The sequence below is a fragment of the Ammodytes marinus genome (genome assembly GCF_949987685.1).
Source record: "Ammodytes marinus genome assembly, chromosome: 9".
NCBI classification, from domain to species: domain Eukaryota; kingdom Metazoa; phylum Chordata; class Actinopteri; order Uranoscopiformes; family Ammodytidae; genus Ammodytes; species Ammodytes marinus.
Window position 1 is genome coordinate 18484738 of NC_137213.1, and position 23119 is coordinate 18507856.

At 41.9% G+C, this 23119-nt stretch overlaps 1 protein-coding gene across 2 annotated transcripts in view; it reads right to left on the reverse strand.

The window, feature by feature from the left end:
* Positions 1 to 23119, reverse strand: part of kcnn1a (potassium intermediate/small conductance calcium-activated channel, subfamily N, member 1a) — a gene marked incomplete at both ends in the record, with an annotated part of 54080 nt that overhangs the window by 9798 nt on the left and 21163 nt on the right. The window contains 3 exons of one of the 2 annotated variants that reach the window (XM_080034865.1): positions 13103 to 13521; positions 14266 to 14361; positions 18842 to 19318. In XM_080034865.1, coding sequence (XP_079890991.1) covers positions 13103 to 13521; positions 14266 to 14361; positions 18842 to 19318 — 992 coding nt within the window. Of the gene's footprint in view, positions 1 to 13102; positions 13522 to 14265; positions 14362 to 18841; positions 19319 to 23119 lie in introns of those variants that run through there. The other variant, XM_080034866.1, reaches the window with a different exon arrangement.

The window sequence follows — 23119 nt, forward strand, 5'->3', positions numbered from 1 at the left end:
ATGGGCTGTCTAGGAGGAGATCAGATAAGATTTAGATTTTTGAGTTAAAATCAAATATTCATTAAACACTTTGAGACAACTAGACTGAGTCTCATTTTTGGGGGGATCTTTGTTAAGCCGTTTCTGAGGGGGATTCTGGCTGGGCCAGTGATCAATTACTAATGACTTGGAAATATCCAGCAGTCGCCCAGTATGTGGAACTCAAAATGGCCCGAAAAAATTACCTCTAATTAGTGCACAAGTACAGACTGATACATTTGAGCTCTCCTTTCAATTTGGAGGTTTTGTAGAAATGCCTGCTCCTCCTTCTCCTCCAAGACAGTTCATTGATATCAAAGATCAAAAATAGGCTAACCATGCCATCTGCAGTTCTTAAACCTCCAACTCCCTAGGTTCTATTCATGCTCAAAGTCAGGGAGGGGGAAAGTAACTTTTTAACTCTCATAATGACAAGAAAAGAATTGCGGTCTGTGGGACTGAAGCTTCTTAAACGACATGCAAAGAAGCAGCTTGTACAATACCATGCAGGAATATAGAAGATGTCCGCATCATCATGCATGCTTCAAAGCCAGTATATTGAGAGCAGGGGAGTGTCGGGAAGACCTGGGGTCCTTTTAGAGAGGAAAACCACCTCTGACAAATGTGACAGCATTATCAGGTGGAGGGGGATCGTACGGCCTTTCAATTGTAAACAGCGGGTGTGGGATAGGATGAGTAACAAAGGAAGAAGCTCATTGAATTTGACACCCCTGTCTCTTTTACCTGCATCCCCACACTTCACCAGCTGCCCTTTGATAGCTGCCAGGGGGCTAAACTTGATCAGCTGGCTAAATATTGTAATTACAAGTGACTAGGATGTTAATTTGTATTCATCTTGTCAGCAAGGCGTGCAAGAGAGTGAGTCTTGTCTTCAAGGCAGAAAAGTGCTGCACCTTTTGGCAGGGCGAAGAATGCATTACAATGTATTATAGTGCCCTTCTCTCTGTTGTAAATGCACCCAATAAATATCCCACATAAAAATGCTTTTTTGTGTGTTGCAATAAAATGCGTGGAGATACTTCCTGTTTTACTATCTGTTTTTCTAATGGCGGATGTGGCAGTATATTTTCAACGCACATATTTCAAAAAAATAAATCTCGACTTGAAAAAAAGCAGAAAGACGGCAAATACGGGAATAGAGACAGAGGCTGAATGGGGGAGCTAATCGATAGCATTTTAAGGCTCTCAATATACTGTGTCAAGTTTTGGAATAGCATGGAGAAGAGCTGGCACCACTTTCAACCTATTCCAGGACAAGAGGTGTATATAGTGTCTAGAGAAGACAGTTTTATCCCCCACTGTTAAATCCTGCCTGACAGACACTCTGCAGCGAAAGCATTATCCTAGAATCACTTACTCAAATATTTCAGAGGTGATATTATTTATCTGGTACAGTAAATAAAATGATACTGTAATTTAAATCCTAACAAGGTCTTTAACGTTGCTTCTGTGGTGGGTTAGAGGAGGGAGTGTGATCCACACAAGAAAAAAAGGCTCCATATGCAGCTACACAGGTCAACAATAATAACTGGTAGGCCTACACCAATAGCCTCTATGAGTTTGCTTTGTCAACAATGTCTTCAAATTATTACCAATGCATCAACTGGACATGGCAGCTCAACTCTAGGATTTTTTGCTGTTTATGTATAATAATGGATGATACTCAGTCATTTCAAATTTCAACTGGCACTGTGAGAGGCCCTGTCTGGCTGAAGTTAAAAACACCACATCTGTAAAAACACAATCGTAACGAAGCATCGCATGTGAAAGAGCTGCACACTTTAGTCGGCCAACACACACACAGACACACAGACACAGACACAGACACAGACACAGACACACACACACACACACACACACACACACACACACACACACACACACACACACACACACACACACACACACACACACACACACACACACACACACACACACTCCCTCACACACCAAAACAAAGCCATGTAGAATATTCCCACTTTTCCTTTTACATCTAATAGTTAAAATGTTAATGTCAAAGAAGAGAGCTGTTCAGGGTATATCACTCATATAACATGTAGATTCTGTGTTTTGTGTGCCTAAAATAAAAACATCTTTTAGGAAGAAAGAGTCTTTTAAAATACAGAAAAATAAATAATAATACAATCAAACCCTGATATTGTCCCCATTTATAACCTTTTTATAAATATATTTAAAAGCTACTGCTTAACATTCTGTAGCCATCGCCTAAGAACAATAACAGCATATCCCCTCTTCTCCCTGCATTTTGGTTTCACATGAACAAAAACAAATTAACGTTTTTAACAAGTGCAAGTCTTGTTGATATAAATGAACTTGAGCACTGGCTGAGATTACTTGTGGACAAATATGTTGGGATGCTCCTCAGGGAGTGTGTTAGCTGCAGTAAACATGAGCAGATTAAACTCAAAAAGGATGATGACCTAATTTAAAAAAATCTGCAAACATAACAGTGTTTTTACAACGCAGCTGTTATGCAAAACAAGCTAGCAGCAGGGAAACACTCCAAGTGGATTAATGTTGAATGTGATTTTTTTTTCAATTTGTTTTCAAATTTAAAAAAATTAACGAATATAAATATCAGACCAACATTTTAAAGGTGTTGTATCTATTTATAATGTTTTAACAGGAGGAGACGAGACTAGATGGTTTTAGCAAGATTAGTGGCATAGACTTTGCTTTTCTATTGCTTTCTAATACTTTGGTTTATGACTAAATACCTACAAAACTAATGAAAATCCTATCAGCCTTATTTAATAGAGATGCACCAATCCACAATTTTTCAGTATGTTCCGATTTGGATATCTGGGTTTTGGATATCTGCTGATACCGATACTGTCCGATATCATAATTATTATACAATTATTTGTAATTATGTGTTTGGGGTGGTGTTAGGTATAAGGTCAGGAAGGTTTAAGCAACACAGCCATTCTAATTAAAAAAAAACATATACAAAAATGCATTAAGATTTACCTGAACTGCTTTGAACGGTTTGAATACAGAAGAACATCAGAAGCCAACTTTTTTATTGTGTTATATGCTTAAATAATTTTTAATGTGTGTTATATCACGTAGCTATACGGTCTAATTTTTATTTATTTCAGAGTTCAAGTAAATTAGGCAATAAATCACTATGGAATTTGAATCGGTACGTGGATCGGAGTTGCCAGTCCAATACCGATATTGGAACAGATTGGTTCCATCCCTAATATTTGGCTAATGTTAGCATGCTAACTAAACTAAACTAACAAGATGAACTAGAACATTATAATTGCCAGACAATAACATGAGAGTTATGTAATTGTGAGCATGCTGAATTTGCATTTAGCTCAAAGCACAACTGCGCCAATGTACAGCCTCAAAGAGGTTACAAATGTATACTTGTTTTTTGTTGTGCGATAATTTTAAATGTAGGGGTATAAGGAATAATGTATGCTCAAACCCACTTGGATCACCATAACTTTCCCTGGTTGCCCTGTAATGTCCACAGTGAAGAAGCTTAACTACTCTGTGGGAAAGTTTTTCATTGTACAATACGTGAGGTCTCATTACACTTTTGTATTCCATTCACTTTGGATTCAAACAAGTACTCAGAGGACAGAACGTACTACCTGTAGCCATCTACATCTCTTGGCTTCTGGCCGAGTTTAACTCTGGATAATTCATTCTTAAACACACTTGACCAGTCAATGTCACAATGACCTCTCCTCTGATAATCAAACACAGACGTCTCACAACGGGTGTTGGACTTGTATTTTAGCCAATTAATACAACACATAAACCAAAAGAGAGCCTGTCGCAGTAACAGGACATTCAGCTTTTTATTAGGTGACTTTATTCTTGTTGCATCACTTCCTCTTACACCAAATGAATATTTGTTTTTGTTTCATCATTGGCAATACTTTTTTGTTTGCAACCAGGCAAGCTTCAAGCCTCCGTTGCCAGAAATTGTTTGTGTCTGTGAATCTAATCTATATTAAAGGTTATGTATGAAGACCTCCAAAGAGCCAGCTACACTGACTGAGGTTTCCTCCAGATTCACCATTTGAGATACTCAAAAGATACCCATCAGCTAACATAAGCCCCATTACAAACGTACTCTTTTGACACTACTCAAAAATCCTTCATATCTAAACCAAGTGAATATACGAAAATCAAACCCTTTCTGTCCTCCTTAATCTACAAAGTGCTTTCACAATGCCCTTAATCTAAATGTTTCAGTGCTGGAGTGCGGTTTTGACTCTGGGGTTATCAGAGTGAGTATCGTATTACAAATGTTTAATTGAATAAGGCTGGAGACTACTCCAACAAAAAAAATGTGTGAGTTCTGATATCCCAGTCCCTCTGGGGTGTGTTACTAAACAAGTGCTCCAGAGAATTCAACATATAAACCATGTAGTGCAAGTTTACATTGTTGCACGTCTGGGTATCCGCTCTTCAGAGGACATGACAAGCTTGGTTACACCACCACTACTCCAGCACCACTGGTGGTAACTAAGAACACCAACTCATTTATTGTATGTCCCCAGTCTTCCCAATGCACTCAACACTGCACCAAATACCTTATCTGCTGTACTTCTGCCCATAATTCAAAGTTTGGCTTTGAGGGAGTGATTGTTCATTAAAACATAGGTTATGGGTTTGCAGCCTGTCTTACTCATCCCTGCCTATGTTCAAAATCCCTTAAAGTACCTTTCCTAAAAAGCTTTTAATTTATTCATGGACACCCTAGAGGAAAACTCATGTACTTTGTGTGGAGGAAGAGCTTAGCATCAACAGAATTGACTTTGCCCTCAAGTGAAAGGAGTGAAAGTCTGAGGCCAATGGGCCAACTTTAATACGACTTTATAACTTGACAAATACAACAGTGTGTTTGGTCAAATGTTATCAATTACGAATAAATAACAACGGGATTGTCTCTGCAAAGACATTGGACACATTTTAGTGTAAATTCCGCTTTGGCTCTAAAAGTGCCACCGTGTTTGATGCAGCCCTATCCTATAGATTATACTCAGTGTCTTTTTGGCACGATCCAAGTTTTATTGTAGGTCTAATATTAATAGATATTTGATTTTACTTGAGGAAAGTAGTCACCAGCACAGGCTAAAACACTAATGCAGTTCAATGGCACGCATTGACCTTCTATGCGTATTACCGTTCTATCTTGATAATATGCCCCTAAGCAATTGAATATGGCTCAAATCTCACATGAAAAACAAAGCCAGAGGACACCATATTCAGTATCAAGTCCTTTCCTGTTGTAAAACTTCAATAGGAGGAGTTGTTAGAGCTAACTGGTTCTCAAAAACGTTTTACTAGTTACTACTACTCAAACAAGTTCACAGGAAACTGATTCATTTCTTAGAGCAAATCCAGTGACCTAAGGATCTCATGGACCGCACCCTAAGGTCAGCAGATATCAAAGAGTTGTCATTCTCTTTAACTTGTAGGAAATAGGTTAGCCCTGCTATTTAGTCCTTCAGAACCCTCATTTCTTCTAACTGAATATGTACAAATGGACTAAACAAACCTACCAAAATAATGGTACCTGACACTGGATGTGGTATCAAAGTGAAAATAATAAGAGCAACGTCTAAACTTTAAACTACTACTACCTGTCTTCGTACAAAGAACACCACCGGCTAAGCTCCAGATCTGCAGCACCGATCATATCTTTGGATGTTATATCTTCCACATTCTCTGTTATGCTACATGGGCTCTGTATATGACTTTGCCATAGGCTGCAATCATTGCTATGCCTGCAGAGCATGCACAGTTTATCAGGAAATAATCAGATCCAGTCATCAAACTATAGAAATGTCCACCTTTCCTTGAGGTTTGCAACAATTTGCATCACATCCATCAGTCTTTGTGGAAGAGATGCTGATTAAGCTTAGCAGAAAGGTGTCAACACCTTGGTTGAGAATGCATAGCAAACATTATAGACAGTTAACTGTGTGGTTCATTGTTAGCCACATTGATCCAACCAGTCACCGTTTGTTCTAAGAGTGACAGTTTGTTCTTTGGTGTCTGTCGTGATTGTGCAAGCATTTGCATAAAAGAAATGCTTTGAAAAACGGATACATTTCAACGTTGTTATCATCAATTTAACCAGGAAAATAAGGAGACACTTTTTGTTGCCAATCATATGTGAACTGTATCTAACAAACTAAAAGAGACATCGCTCTTCGCTAAATTTGTCCCAGTGTGTTATGTGATGGAGCCATGCGGTTGAAACCCTAGCCCCGGAATCTGTACAGTTGTTAAAATCTAGCTGAATATTTCATGTAAACCTGTGGTTGGTGTGAGAGAGTTCAAGTTGCTCTGGTTTGTGTTTCTCGGGTTGGACATTGGGACACTCTGCTCTCTGCTTGCACTGTTTGTAACTTGCGGCGATGACACAATCTGGATGTCAGACTTTTGGATTAGGTGTAGCCGACCAGTAACTCAAGCCTGATAATCCGCTGCTGATCACACTGAGGGAAAGTTAGCTAAACTTTCTGAGTGCTTGTCGTCTTCTACATATTGACAGGTCCTCCTCACCAGAGAAAGCAATGGTGAGAAACAGCGGTCTCACATTGCCTCAAAATAGTGCGTTCCTAACATGGCGGCGCACGTAGTTGCAGCGGCTCAGTGCTTTCCACGTCGGTACCTTTTATGTGTGTATGTGTACATGTTGTTTTGTATCCGGTCCACATTATGTGAAAACAACTACAGCAGGCAGGATCTCCTAACGCTTGGAGTTTGCTGCGAGCAGAGCGTCTCATCGGACTTTCTGCACTCACACAACATTCCTCCGGACATCGCGAGGTGCCCCGGCTCTTCATGGATTATCATCCCAGCGGGCAGGTGGAGAAGGCGGCGAAGGGAGAGGAAACAGAAGCGGGGCTGCAGGGCCGGCGCGCTAGCAAGGCTACGGCGGCAACCCCACAAACCACCGCTTCCCAGCATCTTTCTCACCAACGCCAGATCCCTCGCTAATAAAATGGACGAATTGAGGCTTCAGGTTGCAACCAACAACATCATCAAGGACAGTTGCATCCTGTTGATCACAGAAACTTGGCTTCACTCACTAATCGCGGACTCAGCTATACAGCTAGCAGGCTACACAGCACAACGCCAGGACAGGACGAGTAACTCCGGTAAGAGCAGAGGAGGGGGGCTGTGTGTGTATGTCAACAACATCTGGTGCACTCACACAGTGGCTATAGACCGTCACTGCTCCCCAGACTTGGAGTATGTGACTATCAAATGTCGGCCCATTTACCTGCCTAGAGAGTTTACTGCTGTCTTGATCACTGCTGTTTACATTCCACCGGACGCTAACGCTAACATAGCTCTCGGACATTTACATAGCAGCATTAGCAGTCAGCAGAGCAGGTATCCTGATGCAGTGTTTATCATTTCGGGGGACTTCAATCATGCTGACCTTAAAGCAGTTCTCCCAAAATTCCACCAGCACGTTAAATGTGCGACCAGAGGAGCTAACACATTGGACAAGGTGTACTCAAACATCAAGGGTGGCTATAGGGTCAGGCCACTACCACACTTAGCTCAGTCCGACCACCTGTCACTACTTTCTGTCCCTGCATACACCCCCCTCAGGAAAACTGCTTTGAGTACTAAAAGGACTGTTAAAACATGGCCCGATGGAGCCTCTGAGCAGTTGCAGGACTGCTTTGACAGGACCTGCTGGGAGATATTCGAAGTTCCAGACCTGGAGGTGTTTACAGACAGTGTTCTATGTTACATTAAGAACTGCATAGACATTGTCACAGTGGACAAACACATCCGTGTCTATCCCAACCAGAAGCCCTGGATGACTAAGGAGGTCAAGCAGCTGCTGAAGGAGAGGAACACCGCCTTCAAATCAGGTGATGGGGCTCTGTACAGCGCAGCACGTTCCAGTCTGAAGAGGGGCATCAGGAGGGCCAAGTCGGACTACAGGAGGAGGATCGAGGACCACCTGGACAGCAACAACAGCAGGCAGGTGTGGCAGGGGATCCAGCACATTACCAACTACAAAACCAACCCTGGGGCTGCTGAAGGTGATGTCTCGCTGGCGGAGGAGCTGAACCACTTCTTCGCCCGTTTCGAGGCAAAGCCACCAGATGCAGCAACGCCACATCCAGCAGCCAACAGCGACATCATCATCCTCACGGTAGAGGAGCATGAGGTGAGGCGCGTACTGCGGGCTGTCAACCCGCGGAAGGCAGCTGGACCCGACGGCGTCAGTGGACGTGTGCTGAAGGACTGCGCGGACCAGCTGGTGGGGGTCTTTACAAAGATCTTCAACCAGTCACTCTCCCAGTCCACTGTCCCATCCTGCCTGAAGTCCTCCACCATAGTCCCCCTGCCCAAAAAAACAAATATCACCACCCTCAATGACTACCGGCCAGTAGCACTCACCCCGGTGGTGATGAAGTGCTTTGAAAAACTGGTTCGTAGTCACATCATGTCATTCATCCCCCCCACCTTTGATCCACACCAGTTTGCCTACAGGGCTAATAGGTCCACTGAGGACGCCGTGGCCACAGCCCTACATGCTGCATTGTCCCACCTGGAGCAGGCGGGGAGCTATGCTCGGCTGCTCTTCATGGATTTTAGCTCTGCTTTTAATACCATCCTCCCACACAGACTGGTGCTCAAACTGGCAGACATTGGAATACCACACTCCACCTGCCTTTGGATTAAGGACTTTTTAACAGACCGCACTCAGAGGGTAAGAGTGGGCCCCCACACCTCCACTGCCCTCAGCCTCAGCACTGGCTCCCCGCAGGGCTGCGTGCTGAGTCCTCTGCTCTATACCCTCTACACCCACGACTGCACTCCCGCCCACCACAGCAACACCTTCGTCAAATTTGCAGACGACACCACAGTAGTGGGGCTCATCTCAAGGGGGGATGAGACCCACTACAGAGACGAGGTGGAGCGTTTGGTGGGGTGGTGCAGTGCCAACAACTTGCTCCTCAACACTACGAAGACCAAGGAGCTCGTTGTGGACTACAGGAGGAAGAAGACGGCCATCCAGCCGCTGCTGATAGGCGGGGTCTGTGTGGAGAGGGTCTCTGACTTCCGCTTCCTGGGAGCGAACATCATGGAGGACCTGACCTGGGGCGTCAACACCACTGCCCTAGTGAAGAAGGCCCAGCAGAGACTCTACTTCCTGAGAGTTCTCAGGAAGAACAACATCCCCCAAAAGCTTCTGGTGTCCTTCTACCGCTGCTCAATAGAGAGCATCCTCACTTACTGTCTGTGTGTCTGGTACAAAAGCTGCACAGTGGCACAGAGGAAAAGGCTCCAGGGGGTTGTAAAGGCAGCACAAAAAATCACCGGCTGCCCTCTTCCCTCCCTGGAAGAACTGCACAGCTCCCGCTGCCTCAAAAAGTCACACTCCATCCTGCAGGACTCATCACACCCCGGTCACAAACTGTTTCAACTACTGCCATCAGGCAGGAGATACCGGTCCATGAAAACCAGAACAAACAGACTTCTTAACAGTTTTTACCCGACAGCCATAACATCACTTAATGCTGCTAAAAACTAAGGCATAGTGTGACACTGTTGTGTAAAGCACATTTATGAATGTGGATGTTGTTTGGGTGTGTCTTATGTCCTATGTGTCTTATGTGTTCCTTTTTTTAATGCCTATAGTTGATAGTGACTATTTTATGGTTTTAATTTAGTTTTAATTTATTTAATTTATTTATTTATTACAAGGACTGCACTTAATTTCGTTGTACCTGTGACAATGACAATAAAGATATATTCTATTCTATTCTGTTTTGTTTCCGATAACAGGGTTAGAACAGGAGACAGGGAGATAATTTGATAACAGTTAAAAAGAGAAAAAGCAGCGAGGAACCAGGGCAAGGCAGGCAAGGCATGCATGCAAGTTTGTGACTGAGAGATTAGGCCAGCTTGTTATGGATAAGAGGAGGCAAAGGGACCGGGAATCAATAGTCGGGAGTAGATGAGGAAAAACTGCAATGCATGCCACGTTAAGATGGGTACAGTAAGAAATCTGTAGAGGATCAGTCAGGAGTAAGAGAGAGAGAGAGAGAGAGAGAGAGAGAGAGAGAGAGAGAGAGAGAGAGAGAGAGAGAGAGAGAGAGAGAGAGAGAGAGAGAGAGAGAGAGATAGAGAGAGAGAGAGAAGGAGGGAGTCTTATGGTAGTAAGGGAGAGGCCAAAGTAGCTAAGTTAAGGAGCTTAGTTAAGGTAGGTTAGCTCCAAAGATGGGTTGTATCAAGAAAGAAGGGATACAGGGCCAAAGACCAGCACTTAAAATCCGTCTACATAAGCAATCCTTCCGACTCCACCCCTCCATCCCTCTCTGGTCGTGTGTCTTTCATTTCCCCCATCTAGGCATTCTCCAGGTAGACTCCATGCTTGTCCAATCTCACACCGTACTGCTCTTTGATTGGTTCAGGAGCGTGGGGGGGTCAATGTGACAGTGTAACGGCGCATTTAACAAAGTCACACACACAGCACTTTGGGAAACAAGCGCCTCTTTATTCCCCTTTTTTTCTTGAAATGATGGGATTAATTGAAGTAAACATGAAAACTTGCATGCTGTTTGGATGTTTACAAGAGACAGGGGACGAAGGGGGATGTTTTAGGATTAAAGAATCCGTCTGAACAATGGACAAAGCGATGCCCTCATTTACCTGCCTAGCTTTAAACTACGTAACACTCGTCATATATATAGCAGCTGATCCAAATCGTGCTGTACTAGATACTAAGACACACCCCAGACCAAAATGACATAATCTCATGCACAAAATGACTTGACATTCGTCCTCTCCTTGCAGTTTGAGACCTTCTTTTGGCTAAAAGGACACAAACTGTCTTCAGCTATAGAGCTAAATCTTTAGGGTAGAAGAAACAAAAGTCTGAGGAAAACTATTACAACAATGTTCGATTCATTTTGTGAAGGGAGACACATAATGGGATGGTAATGTGTGAACAAAAAAGGACAGAAAGGCTTTTGCTCTTCGTCAAATCTTTGGAGTTGCTGCTAAACTGACGTTTTGTGTAATATGGATCTATAACAATTGCATAAAAGAGAGAGGGAGAGAAAAAAATTAGAAACGGCAAATTGCCCTCTAGCACATTCTCGAAGGTGACTTGAAGGAGCTGCTCCATTTTAGCACACATTTCCTCCTCCTCCTCCTCCTCCTCCTCCTCCTCTAGCCCCTATACTGACCTAATACACAATCGTTAGTAAAGAGACGCTTGCTTCAAAGTGCTGCTCATATCTTTGGTCTAATCTCTGCTCCTATAGCCACTAAAAGACCTTAGCAAGTGGATGGATCCTCTTTCATGCCAACTAGAGGGTCTTCCTAATCCTCCTTTGCCATACTGAGTTTGGAAAGGATTGTAAAGGTTAATAGTTTTAGAGGGACTGCCACTTCTCCCAACTACCACCCCATCCTCAAACCCCACTCAGGGCAGCAGTGGCGCCAGCTCGGTGCAAAATGATACGTTTTCTTTTTCTTTCTTTTTTTTCACGGCTAGAGAACGAGGACTCACATGGTATCCCTATGGAGCAGCGTAGTGGGGAAATAGAAAGTACAACAAAACATTATAAAAGCACACACTCATGCATGCGCACACACACTCTCATGTGCATGCTTGCACCCATTCAAGAATCAACCGTAGACATACGTATACAAATCCAGCCATCTGAATACACATGTTATTCTGAGACGGAAACCAAAGGACTAATAGCATGCACTGCACAAAGAATAGTAAGAGTAAAACTCTCTCTAGGAAAACTATGACTCTTTTAGAGATTCTGTGCTTTGCATCTAATCATGTATTTACATCCAAACTGACTCCAGCATACTGTAGTGTCAGATGTCAATTCTCAACACCAAGAATAATGAGGAGCACTAGTGAATAAGTCTGTAATAGTGTAGCCATTCAAATATAGTGTAGCCTATAGAGGCCTTTTCTATTAGTATACAAAGTGTATTTGTTTTGAACATGTGCCAATATTAAGTTACACCTCACTATCAAGCCTCTGTGTTCCAGAGGAGCCATTTTCACTGCTGGCTCAGCCTTTGAGGTCCAAACACACATAAACGACAGCTGGAGGTGCTCATGGTCTGAGAGGATCCAGGGATAGGCGTGCGAGAGGGGGGGAGTTAGTGGCAGGTGTTAAGGTTTTCAGACAGGGGTAGTTAAGAGGAGAGGTAGAGGAAGGGAGGGGATGTACTTAGTAAAAGCAGGCAAGTTGAGCTGTAGGCGGACGCTGAGCGTCTGTAGCCCGGGCCCCGGCTGGAAGCCTTCATCTAAAGCTGATGCTTGACTTTTACAGTGCAGCACATGTACAGTTTTCACATTTGGTCTGACAAGAACCGCTGCTAGAGATCTCCCTCTCTCCGCCCACCCTACTCAAGTCCCCCTTCCACTCCAACTACGCAAAATAGACTTTCGAAACATCAAAGCCAGCATTAACGTCTCATTTCCCTATGCAAATGCAAAAGGAGAGAGGGGAAAAAAAGTAAGCTTTTAATTTCTCCCTGCCTCATTCATTTTCAGTGAGAATCATTGCTGCCCCCTTGAGACGAAGCCTGACGCACAGTTTTGGGGAAAGAAACGGGTTAAGGGGATCCTCAGGGCTGCTCTGCATTACCAAAACAAACCATTCAGCAAACAAACAATTAGACACTCATGAATTATGGACAAGCCATCTTAGATAGCAATAAAAACAAGAGAGTGGAGAGTTGTGGAGCGATTGCTGAGCTAATGAAACGTATGTCAGGGTGTTTTTAAACACACAAGTGTTGTAGTATCAGCGTATGCCTTCCTATAAGTAACCTATCCTGATGATTCTACATGTTTCTGTGTGCACCAGTACAGATGAGCGACTGCAACCAAGGTAACACTGAGAAGCCTGGGACAAAAAACAGAGACGAGAGTGAAGGAAAGGAAGAAAAGGTGCCTAGTATTCCACAACGCGTGACTGTGCATTAGCCCCCTTGTTGTTTCTCAATTATGTCCACAGCAACATCCATTATTCACAACCCCCATGTTTACCTCTCGCAGACGCGCACAGTCCACGCGGCAATGATCCAAGAGGATATACTGAACACCAGCAGAACAGTTCCCGGACAGATGGTCATGAGGGTCTTCATGACAAAACGTGTGTTGAAATTGATCTTGTTGAGGGCGCCGATGCTGCGAGAGGAGGCGTCGGTGAAGAGCTTGCTGTGCAGCAACATGACCCTGCCTATCAGATAGAGTCTCAGGAACATGGGGATGGAGAGGATGATGTCCACGTCGGCATCGGCCACCGACGGCGTGTAGGTGAAGGCCAGCCGCGCCGTCCACGTGAAGACATACTGGCCCGGGATGGGATGGATGGCACACACCAGCAGCTCCAGCACGATGAAGAAGATCCGCTCATACGTCATGGCTATCCTCCAATCGTCTGCACCATTGTCCACCATAAACAGCTGACGGGAAAAAGAAAGAAAGGTTGGTGTTTTAGATTTTTGTCTTTTACATTTTTGGCTCAACACCTTCACAGATTAACATTACAAACTCAAGATTGATATTGTGGGATAATTTGAGTAAAGGGTGAAGACTCAAGTTTTCAACAAATTTTCCATTTGATAAAATGTAGTAGCAATACAACAGTGGTATTGACAATTTGGATGTTTAATTAAATTTTTTTTAATTCAAATTGAAAAGAAAGCCTCATAGAATATCAAAATTGTAATCGATGCATTGTATTTGTTGTATTGTACAGTCAATTGACTTAACTTAGCTTTATGAGCACAGTCTTTTAAGAAGGTGCTGTGTCTAAACTTTGTTACGGCTTTGTTATTGTTGAACAAAATAACCTTAATGTTCTCACTGTGTCATCATATTTAATCAAATCAATGTATTTGCACACATACGTAACTTTTGCGTACCATAATTTATAATACAATACATGTAAGCCACATTAGGAATGTAAAGATTATTTTCAGTACAAAATCCTCTTTCATGACAATCACTTTTTAGCACAATAAAAGTTGTGTTTCAATACATCTTATTAACAAGTTTATATAAATCAAGTTTTTTTTAAAAACCCATATTTCTAAATCAGAAATCCTCGTTATATTTTCATTATTATCATCATCTTCACAATACTGATCCCAAAAGCTTCTGATATATATTGGACAGAATGAGTTTAGTTTTGCTGCGGTGCTCACCTGGATTTCCCGGGCATGGTACATTATTATAAGACCAAGCAATATAACAGTGGAAAGGCTGATAAGGCATTTCAGTGCAAATGAGTATGAAGATTCCTACGGTGAGAGAAAAAGACAGGAAAAAAACTTGTTAGAAATTGCCACTGAATTAATTAAATTGTGTTAAATGTTTAAACCATTAACACACTTCTTATAACGAAATACAATCTCATCTAAAATATATACAATAACAAGATAAACCATTCTTTGTATTGTAGATGTAAGGTAAAAACGGTAAATCTGTCAATGTTGAGTTACAATGAAAACAAAAGCTTATAATGTTGGCTAAGATGAGTAGCAACAATTTCCCCACATAACCACATGCATAAACACAAGTGCCAACAACCGTACAGCTACAGACACACACACACACACACACACACACACACACACACACACACACACACACACACACACACACACACAAACACACAATGATGCAAGCACATGCACACACAATACTCATTAGCTTAAACGCCAAACTGAGACCAAATAATGGGGTTTTACACACAAACAGCGCAGTCAGGATGTTGCTAAACAATGCTGCTGCAGGTGCAGCCTGATATTATCTATGGATGCTGTTCTCCACCATCTAAACTACCAATTAATCAAAGCCCAGCACTTACAGGGGGACTTTCCATTTAATGGTATAGGAGCAGAAAAAGGCAAGGATAGCATTAGCAGGGGGGCCACCACAGTGAGCGTTCCTGGTAATAAATAGGCCAGGCCAGCTGGATAATAGCGTTGAAGTGTGTGTGTGCGTGTGTGTGTGTGTGTGTGTGTGTGTGTGTGTGTGTGTGTGTGTGTGTGCGTCCGTGCGTGCATGAACGTGTGCGTCTGCGTGTGCACATGGGGACCATTGATCCAGGAAATGAGAACCTGTACTACTCAAGTAGTACAGTCCCCCATTCTATGTTGTTAAAATGCCATTTGATAAATCAATTTAACAGCAATGGTGTAAAAAATTATGCAGGCTAATGACCCTAGGGTTGCTATTATAATAATACTGACAACAAATGACAAAAAAAACAAGTGTAAATATCGTTCATAATCTTGTGATGACAGTGAGAGCTGCTCAATATTACTCTGTCCTTCTGTGGTCCATATAACACAATGTATTTTTAGCAATCAACTAGATTGCTTTGCCCCTCAGGTCGGCGACATTTTCTCAAGACATTCTAATGTCTGAAATTGTTTTGAGAAGTCCCTGGTGAAATAACATTGAGTAAACCAATTAATCCACCTGCCAGAGGTTCAAGGATTTTTCAGTCCCAGTGCTCACTGCCTCTTTCTGTGTTTCCCTCCTTCAGGCTCAGGAAAACTTGGATGTGTCTTAAGTGTCTGCTGTGTGACTTGACATGACATAGAAACTGAACTATCCATAGCACATTCTACTTGTCCTGGTTGGGGTGAGGCGGGGTTTGTTTGTAGTTGCTGTGCCACTCAGAGATTTGAGGTAATTTCCATTCTGGCTGAGGTCAGCATGAAAGATAAACCTATTGACTTTCTTATAACCCCATGAATCATCCTTTAGATTACCACACTGATTTACTATACTATATCATACAGACACTCAAAAACACATTAAACTTTCCAATAAATATGGTTAGAAAAAAATCTCTCGCCCATGAAAAGAACACACCAGTGGTTTTATATGTTTTATTACCTACAAATGTACTTTGTTGACATTAATGCTTTTTCAATGCATACCAAAAGCTTTTGTACACCAAACTAAATTAAAGATTTGAACGAAGCATCAATAAAAGTAGGCCTGCCAAAGTTTTAAAAATAGCACCTTCTTGCAGCTGAAATTAATGGAACATGGACAACAAAATAAAGGTGATAAAATACGTATTATTATCCCTACAATAAAATAAAATAAGCCGCTGAAAGACCATTTTCATGCTGCAATGTGTTTGAAAAGAACTTGAAACTCTTATTCTTTGGTGATTGCAAACAAAAAATAAGCACTATTACCATCCACTGATGCGACTTCTGTGTATTATAAATCGACTTGTCCCAGTAGTTGTTATACCAAACCGACTTTAAAGATTACTATCTCATTAGCTTCAGGACTTCAGGACCAAATGTATTTTATGACATGGTAAGACAAATAGAAACCAAGAGCTGCCTCACAGGTAGAAAATAAGTGATTTGGTTTTCCAGCCCACCAGATTTTTGTTTGGTTTTTGGTCTTTCACTTTGATCAACATCACTTCTAAAAAGGTAAAACTTTGAATCTTGAATCTAAACACTGGACATTTCTCAGGATGCTAGAAACATGACTGGTATATAATGCTAATGATGCATGGCAAACACACACACACACACACACACACACACACACACACACACACACACACACACACACACACACACACACACACACACAAACATACAGTTTGCATGGTTAAAAAAAAGGTAAAGACACTGTGACCTATCATATACTGCATTGCACTGCAATGTCAGCTCCCAAGTAAACAACCAAGTAAATACTGTGGGGGAAACTTCACTGTGTGCACAAAGTGAACGATATTCTTCCCCAAATACCCTGACACAGCATAAACTGATCGGCTGATAGAGAAGGACAATTAAAGGTCAAGGGGTAGTGACCTGGTCATCATGACCCTGAGACCATATTGCTTTGCTGGTGCCTTTGCTCAAGATTCACTGTCTCTTAAATCATGCTATGTCACCACTCTGATCTTCTAAGAGTAAAGATGCTGTTGGGAAGTTCAACCACTTAACAATACAAAGGCCCGCCCCCAGGCCATAACCTAAACCCAACTTCTGACCTTTACCATGTTAAGTACACAACTGTGCTTTGTACACACCTGTTATCTTCAAGTGGGTACTCCTGCCATATATCTTAGGTTGATGCATCCATCAAGACACAATCACAACAGCAGGTACAATCAACACCTCTGTCTGTCTAAATTATATCCTAACCATAGGCCAATAAGACAAAAGGGGTAAGAGGTTATAGCTTCTTTATCATCTATTATTCTTTCTTTGACCTTTCTCATCATCTCTTCTTGTCTTTATGTTATTCTATATCTAAATCTCTGCATATCTCTTACTTCATCTCCTTCCTCTCTCCATCTCCCTCTCCTACTGTGAGGCAGGGATTTGAGATATTGGCTTCACAGGGAATGACTGATGCCACAATGGCACCAGTAATGGAACCAATGTTTCGGTTTCAGAGGCAGTTTACATTGGACACGGTAACGGTGCATCCGCAAAAGTATTTTTGCCTATCATTCATGACAACATGTAATAATAAACTTTTGAAACCACCTCCCAAGGTAGAATCTTTTTGAAAACACTACTGCAGCGGTACCCTGTGAACTACTGAAACAGTCTCTCTGGTAACGCTGACGTCACGACTCCACTCCGCACATGTGTAGGCCTATTACATTTGCTGTCAAAATAGCCACACGCGAGTTAGAAGTTAGAAGACAACATGCACCACCACGGTGATCAGCGGAAAATCTCATGCAGGGCTCCAATATAACACTCACTAAATGCGAGTACATTTAGTCTAAGCGATTAGTAAGTTATTGAGAACACCCGCCACTTTGGCTGGGGAAAGGTGTGTGCTCTGACAGTTTTTCTAGCAAAATAAACTTTTGTCACCACCGGTAATGCCAGGGCCACGGCTTTCTACATTAAAAAAACTTACTGTTACTGTTAAAACAAACAGAGCATTAGGCTGCGGCTTCACATCAAAAGCATTTCACTGGCTTTACATTAATAGCATTTCACTGTAAAAAGTGAGTTGACTTTTATTTAGAAGTAGGCCAAACAGGAAGGTAGCCGCTGACATTGGCAGCCCCTTCACAGCCCTGCAGCGCTCCAGTCACTATAGCGGCGTGTTTTTTTGTTTTCACAAGTTCTATGCAATGAAAAGGGGGACGGAAAGCTTGTGATTTGCAATACTAGTAACCCTAAGCTTACACCAAAATTTCATGAACGTTAGTGGCATTCATTTTCGGTTTCAGTAAGGTTATATGCATCAAATTGTACCGGAAGAGCTATCTACTAGGCTAAGTGTCACCGCTGTCTAGGCATGTGTACTACAGCGATTTCGGCCTGTTTTCTCCGAAACCATATGCATGATGAAAGTTTTCAAAACAATTGCGTTTGAACACGGAAACTTTTGAAAACGCAATCTGAAAATCTTTCTGTTTTCACCGTGTAAACAGCCCCTAAATCTGCCCTGATGCCAATAATGAAAAAGTTGATGAAGCAGGACAACAATCAAGAAATGACCAAATAAAATATTTTTTAAAGGCAAACTAAATAAAATGTCATACAATCATAAGCCTGTTAGTCAAAGATCACATAACACTCCTTTTTTTATTTGTGCACTATTCCCATGGCTTTTGTCAAATGAGCTACGCCAGTGTCTGTGCTAAAAATCACTTTTCATAAATCTGACAGCTGCCAACCCCGCACAAATCACAAAATGAACAATAGCAAATGACAACACACAAAAGCTCCCACTCATGCATCGCGCACAAGCACAACAGCCTACCTTAGTGTAAACCCCCCATGACAGCTCAGTCTCTGTCACCATGACGACAATCCCAAACATCCCAAAGATGAGTGCGTAGTCGCTGAGCCGCTTCCGCTTCTCAAACAGCGCCCTCCTGTGGCCGAGCCTGTAGCCGATGTCCCTGTTCTTCTTCTGTGGTGCCCTGCCTCCACTGCGCACGCTGCCCTCCCTGACCAAGCTCTCGTTGGACGCCTTGCTGGGGTCTTCACCGCCGCCGTTGCCCTTTGAGACCACAACCTCCAGGCCAGAGCTGTGCAGAGTCTGCAGGGGCTGCGTCTCCGAGTCCAGCTCCGCGAGGTTGCGCCGCGACGAGGACGCCAGGCTGCCCACTAGTGGTCTCACCACGCCGCCATTGTACTTGCAGGTGTTCATGGCTATCTGAGGCTGTCGGCCGCTGCTCTCGGAGAGGGAGGGCTTGGATCCAGCATGGCTCAGCTTCTTCTGCTCAGTAGTGCCCTGTGAATGGTAGGGAGAGTGGTAAATAGACTACACTACTATAGCAAACAAAGGTATAAGACCCGACAGTAGATTGAAGAGACACATACAGGTTTACACTTTAAATAGAGCGTGGATGTGGGAGTTACATCTCTGTTGCTCAAAGAGGGCAAGGCGAGGGATCTTGCAAAACAATATTTTGTTATAAAAGTAGAAAGATTTAGTGCTCAGCCAAACATGTGGCCAAACATACAGTAGGCTATAAAACGAAATATCAACACTTCTTGTCTCAAAGTTCCAAAACCCAGAGAGCTCAAGTTATTCTTCTTGGGCAAATATAAGAGCAGTTAAGAGAAACACAGGTGTTCATTTAGAATACTTTAAGCCTGTGTTACCAAAAGCTGAGAAAAACAGGAGAATCACAAGTTTGCAGTTAAACTCCAATCATCGAAAACTCCCATTATTTGACAGTCTCATGCGTGCCAGTTGTACTTCAAGAAAAACTGCATCAGAATTTGATGGTTCACAAACAACTGAATAATGAATGGACTTTGATGTATAAATAAAACCATATAACCAATAGTGGGCCCTACAAAGTGCAGAAAATTGAATCTTTGCGCTGCACAAATTTAGATATAAATGATTAATGCTTGGCGTGACCCTGTTTCCTATCAGAGAAACACTCTCGGCACAGATTAGAAGTGGGCAACCAAAAAGAGAACGGTGGAAGAAGGAATGTGTTCTCATAACGGGCTTACCACAAAGATCAAATCCCACTATCCTAACGGAAAATAATAATAATTTGGAAACACAAAGATGAATGTATACTGTTCATTGTGTCAGTTGTGGTTAAGGGCAGCTGTGGGGAATGTTGAAAAAAAATGTTTTTATTTTTTTACTTATTCTACTTTATCTACTGCGCAAAATGTTACTATTTTCCTTTCATATCCCATTGCCATGCAGGCTGTTCTCTTCTGTATATCTATCATTTTAGCTCTTCTTGGTAGATAGGACTGAGTTTCTGTCGCGGGTTTGCAGTCAGAAAATGTTCTATCCATGCAGAGGCTGAAGAGCATTTACCCCATAAGCATCTATCTGTCTGTCTATCCCCCTGCCCTTCAGAGACTCAGGCAGATTATCATAATGGGTTATGAAAACTTCACATGGAACAGTGCTTTTTTTCCGGGTGTGTGTGATAGTACTGCTGGACCTTTTTTATTAGCCTTGACAAAGCATGCCTAATGCCTTTAAATGTGCTGGTGGGAATAAAGAAGGGCGGCCCTAATGGAAATGTACTAACTCCAGTCCTGTGATGCTATCGTCTTGCGCATATTGTGGCTCCGTGAGAACAGGACCAAAGGTTAAGGATTAGTGCAGCCCATAGTGTTTCTAATCCCTTTTTCTGTATTAAATTGCTTTTTAATCTGGGCCATTAGGACCCCTTTACACTTTTAAAATGCAGTGAGTGAACTTTCAAATTTGAATGACAGGAAATACTGTAGAAAAAGATGCTGATATGGCAATAGTGGGCAGATGCTGATCTTTAGTTGAGGGTAAAAATAGAACAATGAGTTCTAAATTTTGTAAACAAATTCATATAGCAGAAAGGTCCTTAATGTTTCTGAGTTGGGGCATAAGAGAGGGTAGAAATATGGCTGGATTGAACTCAACCGTAAGCAGTCAAACTTTACAGGTCATTTCAGTTGGTTATTAACTTGCTTTTCTTTTTCCTGCTTCAAGCCGTGCAGTAGATCAGCCTGCAAGCCTTTTGAATGGCAGCACAAGCATAATTTGTACTGAGCAGCTACAAAATGTCAGGATTAAAGAGATTTCCTGCTTTTGTGTAGGAAGTAAATAACTCTCAAATCCTGCTCTGAGCTTGGAGTATTTTTAGTCCTAGTCAAACTTTCTCAGTGCTTCTGAGTTACTTGATATGTAAATGTGGTTCCTGGACTGAAGCTAAATTGCTGTTTATACTAAAACACGAAATGGTGCTTTCTACTATTCTAAGTGTCAACACTGACTATTGGCTTGGCATGCATACTACAGCGATTTCGTCCCGTTTTCTCTGAAAACATGTGCACGAGTGAATTTCTCAAATCAATTTGCATCTGCACGTGTTAACTTTTGAAACCAAAAACGGGAAAACTGTCACGCTTTCACCGTGTAAAGGGACCCTAAGACAGCTATCTAAAACAAAGGTCGTGCATGTTTGAAGAAATGTTTACTTATATTGTTTTGTGCATTTGTGCAAAAATATCTGGGAATAAAAAAAACTAATTTACGCTGGAGACACTAGTACAAACCATTAATCTGATAGATTATGGTTCAGTATCTGATTCACGGATCGAACCACCATGCATACTATTAGTAACCAACCTACTTGGACTTTCTGGAACTGTACTAAGCTGGTTTGAATCCTACTTAAAGGATAGAGACTACTATGTGTCAATAGGCAATTTCACATCTGATCGGACAAACATTGAATGCAGAGTCCCCCAAGGTTCCATTCTTGGGCCTCTTCTGTTTAACATCTACATGCTCCCACTAGCTCAGATTATGAATAAGAACAAATTATGCTACCATAATTATGCAGACGACACACAAATTTACATAACCATATCACCAGGAGACTACAGTCCGATACAGGCACTGAGTAAGTGCATTGAACAAATCAATGATTGGATGTGCCAAAATTTCCTTCAATTAAACAACGACAAGACTGAAGTAATTGTCTTTGGTGCCAAAGATGAAAAATTAAAAGTCAGCGCACAGCTTACATCCATTATGTTAGAAACCACACCCCAAGCCAGAAATCTTGGTGTCGTAGACTCCGACTTGAATTTCAAGAAACACATTAAATCAATTAATAAATCAGCCTACTACCACCTAAAAAACATATCAAGAATTAAAGGGCTTATGTCTCAGCAAGATTTAGAAAAACTTATCCATGCATTTATCTTTAGTAGACTTGACTACTGTAACAGTGTCCTTGCTCAGACAGCTTCAGCTAATTCAAAACGCTACTGCTCGAGTCCTCACTAGGACCAAAAAAGTGGATCACATTACCCCAGTTCTGAGGTCTTTACACTGGCTTCCTGTCACTCAAATAATTGATTTCAAAATACTGATGTTGGTTTATAAAGCACTAAATGGTTTAGGGCCAAAATACATTACTGATATGCTGATACGTTATGAACCGTCCAGAGCCCTTAGGTCATCTGGGACAGGTCTACTTACAGTCCCTAGAGTTAGGACTAAACAAGGAGAAGCAGCTTTTAGTTATTATGGACCAAAAATCTGGAACAAACTCCCAGAAAACTTGAGGTCTGCTGCAACTCTCAGTTCTTTTAAATCGAGTCAGAAGACTTTTTTGTTTCCATTTTAACCTGCAATTTTTATTTTATTTGCTTCTTTTATTCTGTAACTGAGCTAAGTGAAAGCAATCAATTGTAAAGTCTTTAACTTAATTTCTCTGCTTAAAAGTAAGACCACATAAGAATCACTCTGAGAATCTTGATATGTTACTCAAACACAATTGATGGATACTTTAAGGAATATCATTGTCATATTGAGGCATTTCTGTTTGTTAATTAAACATACTCACAAGCCCGAGGCTTTACCAACACCCGACCCTTTTTTTTAAAGTTCCAGTGTACTGACCGGTTATGAGACATCACCAAATCATGCCTAACCCAAAATTCATTGTTCATACATGTTGAAGGAGTGGATTGAAAGAGCAGAGTGACCTCTGAACCCTGAGCAATCAGTATGTTTTCAGTAGAAGATGAGATGAATCCTCCCTGCTACAGACTGGACAAA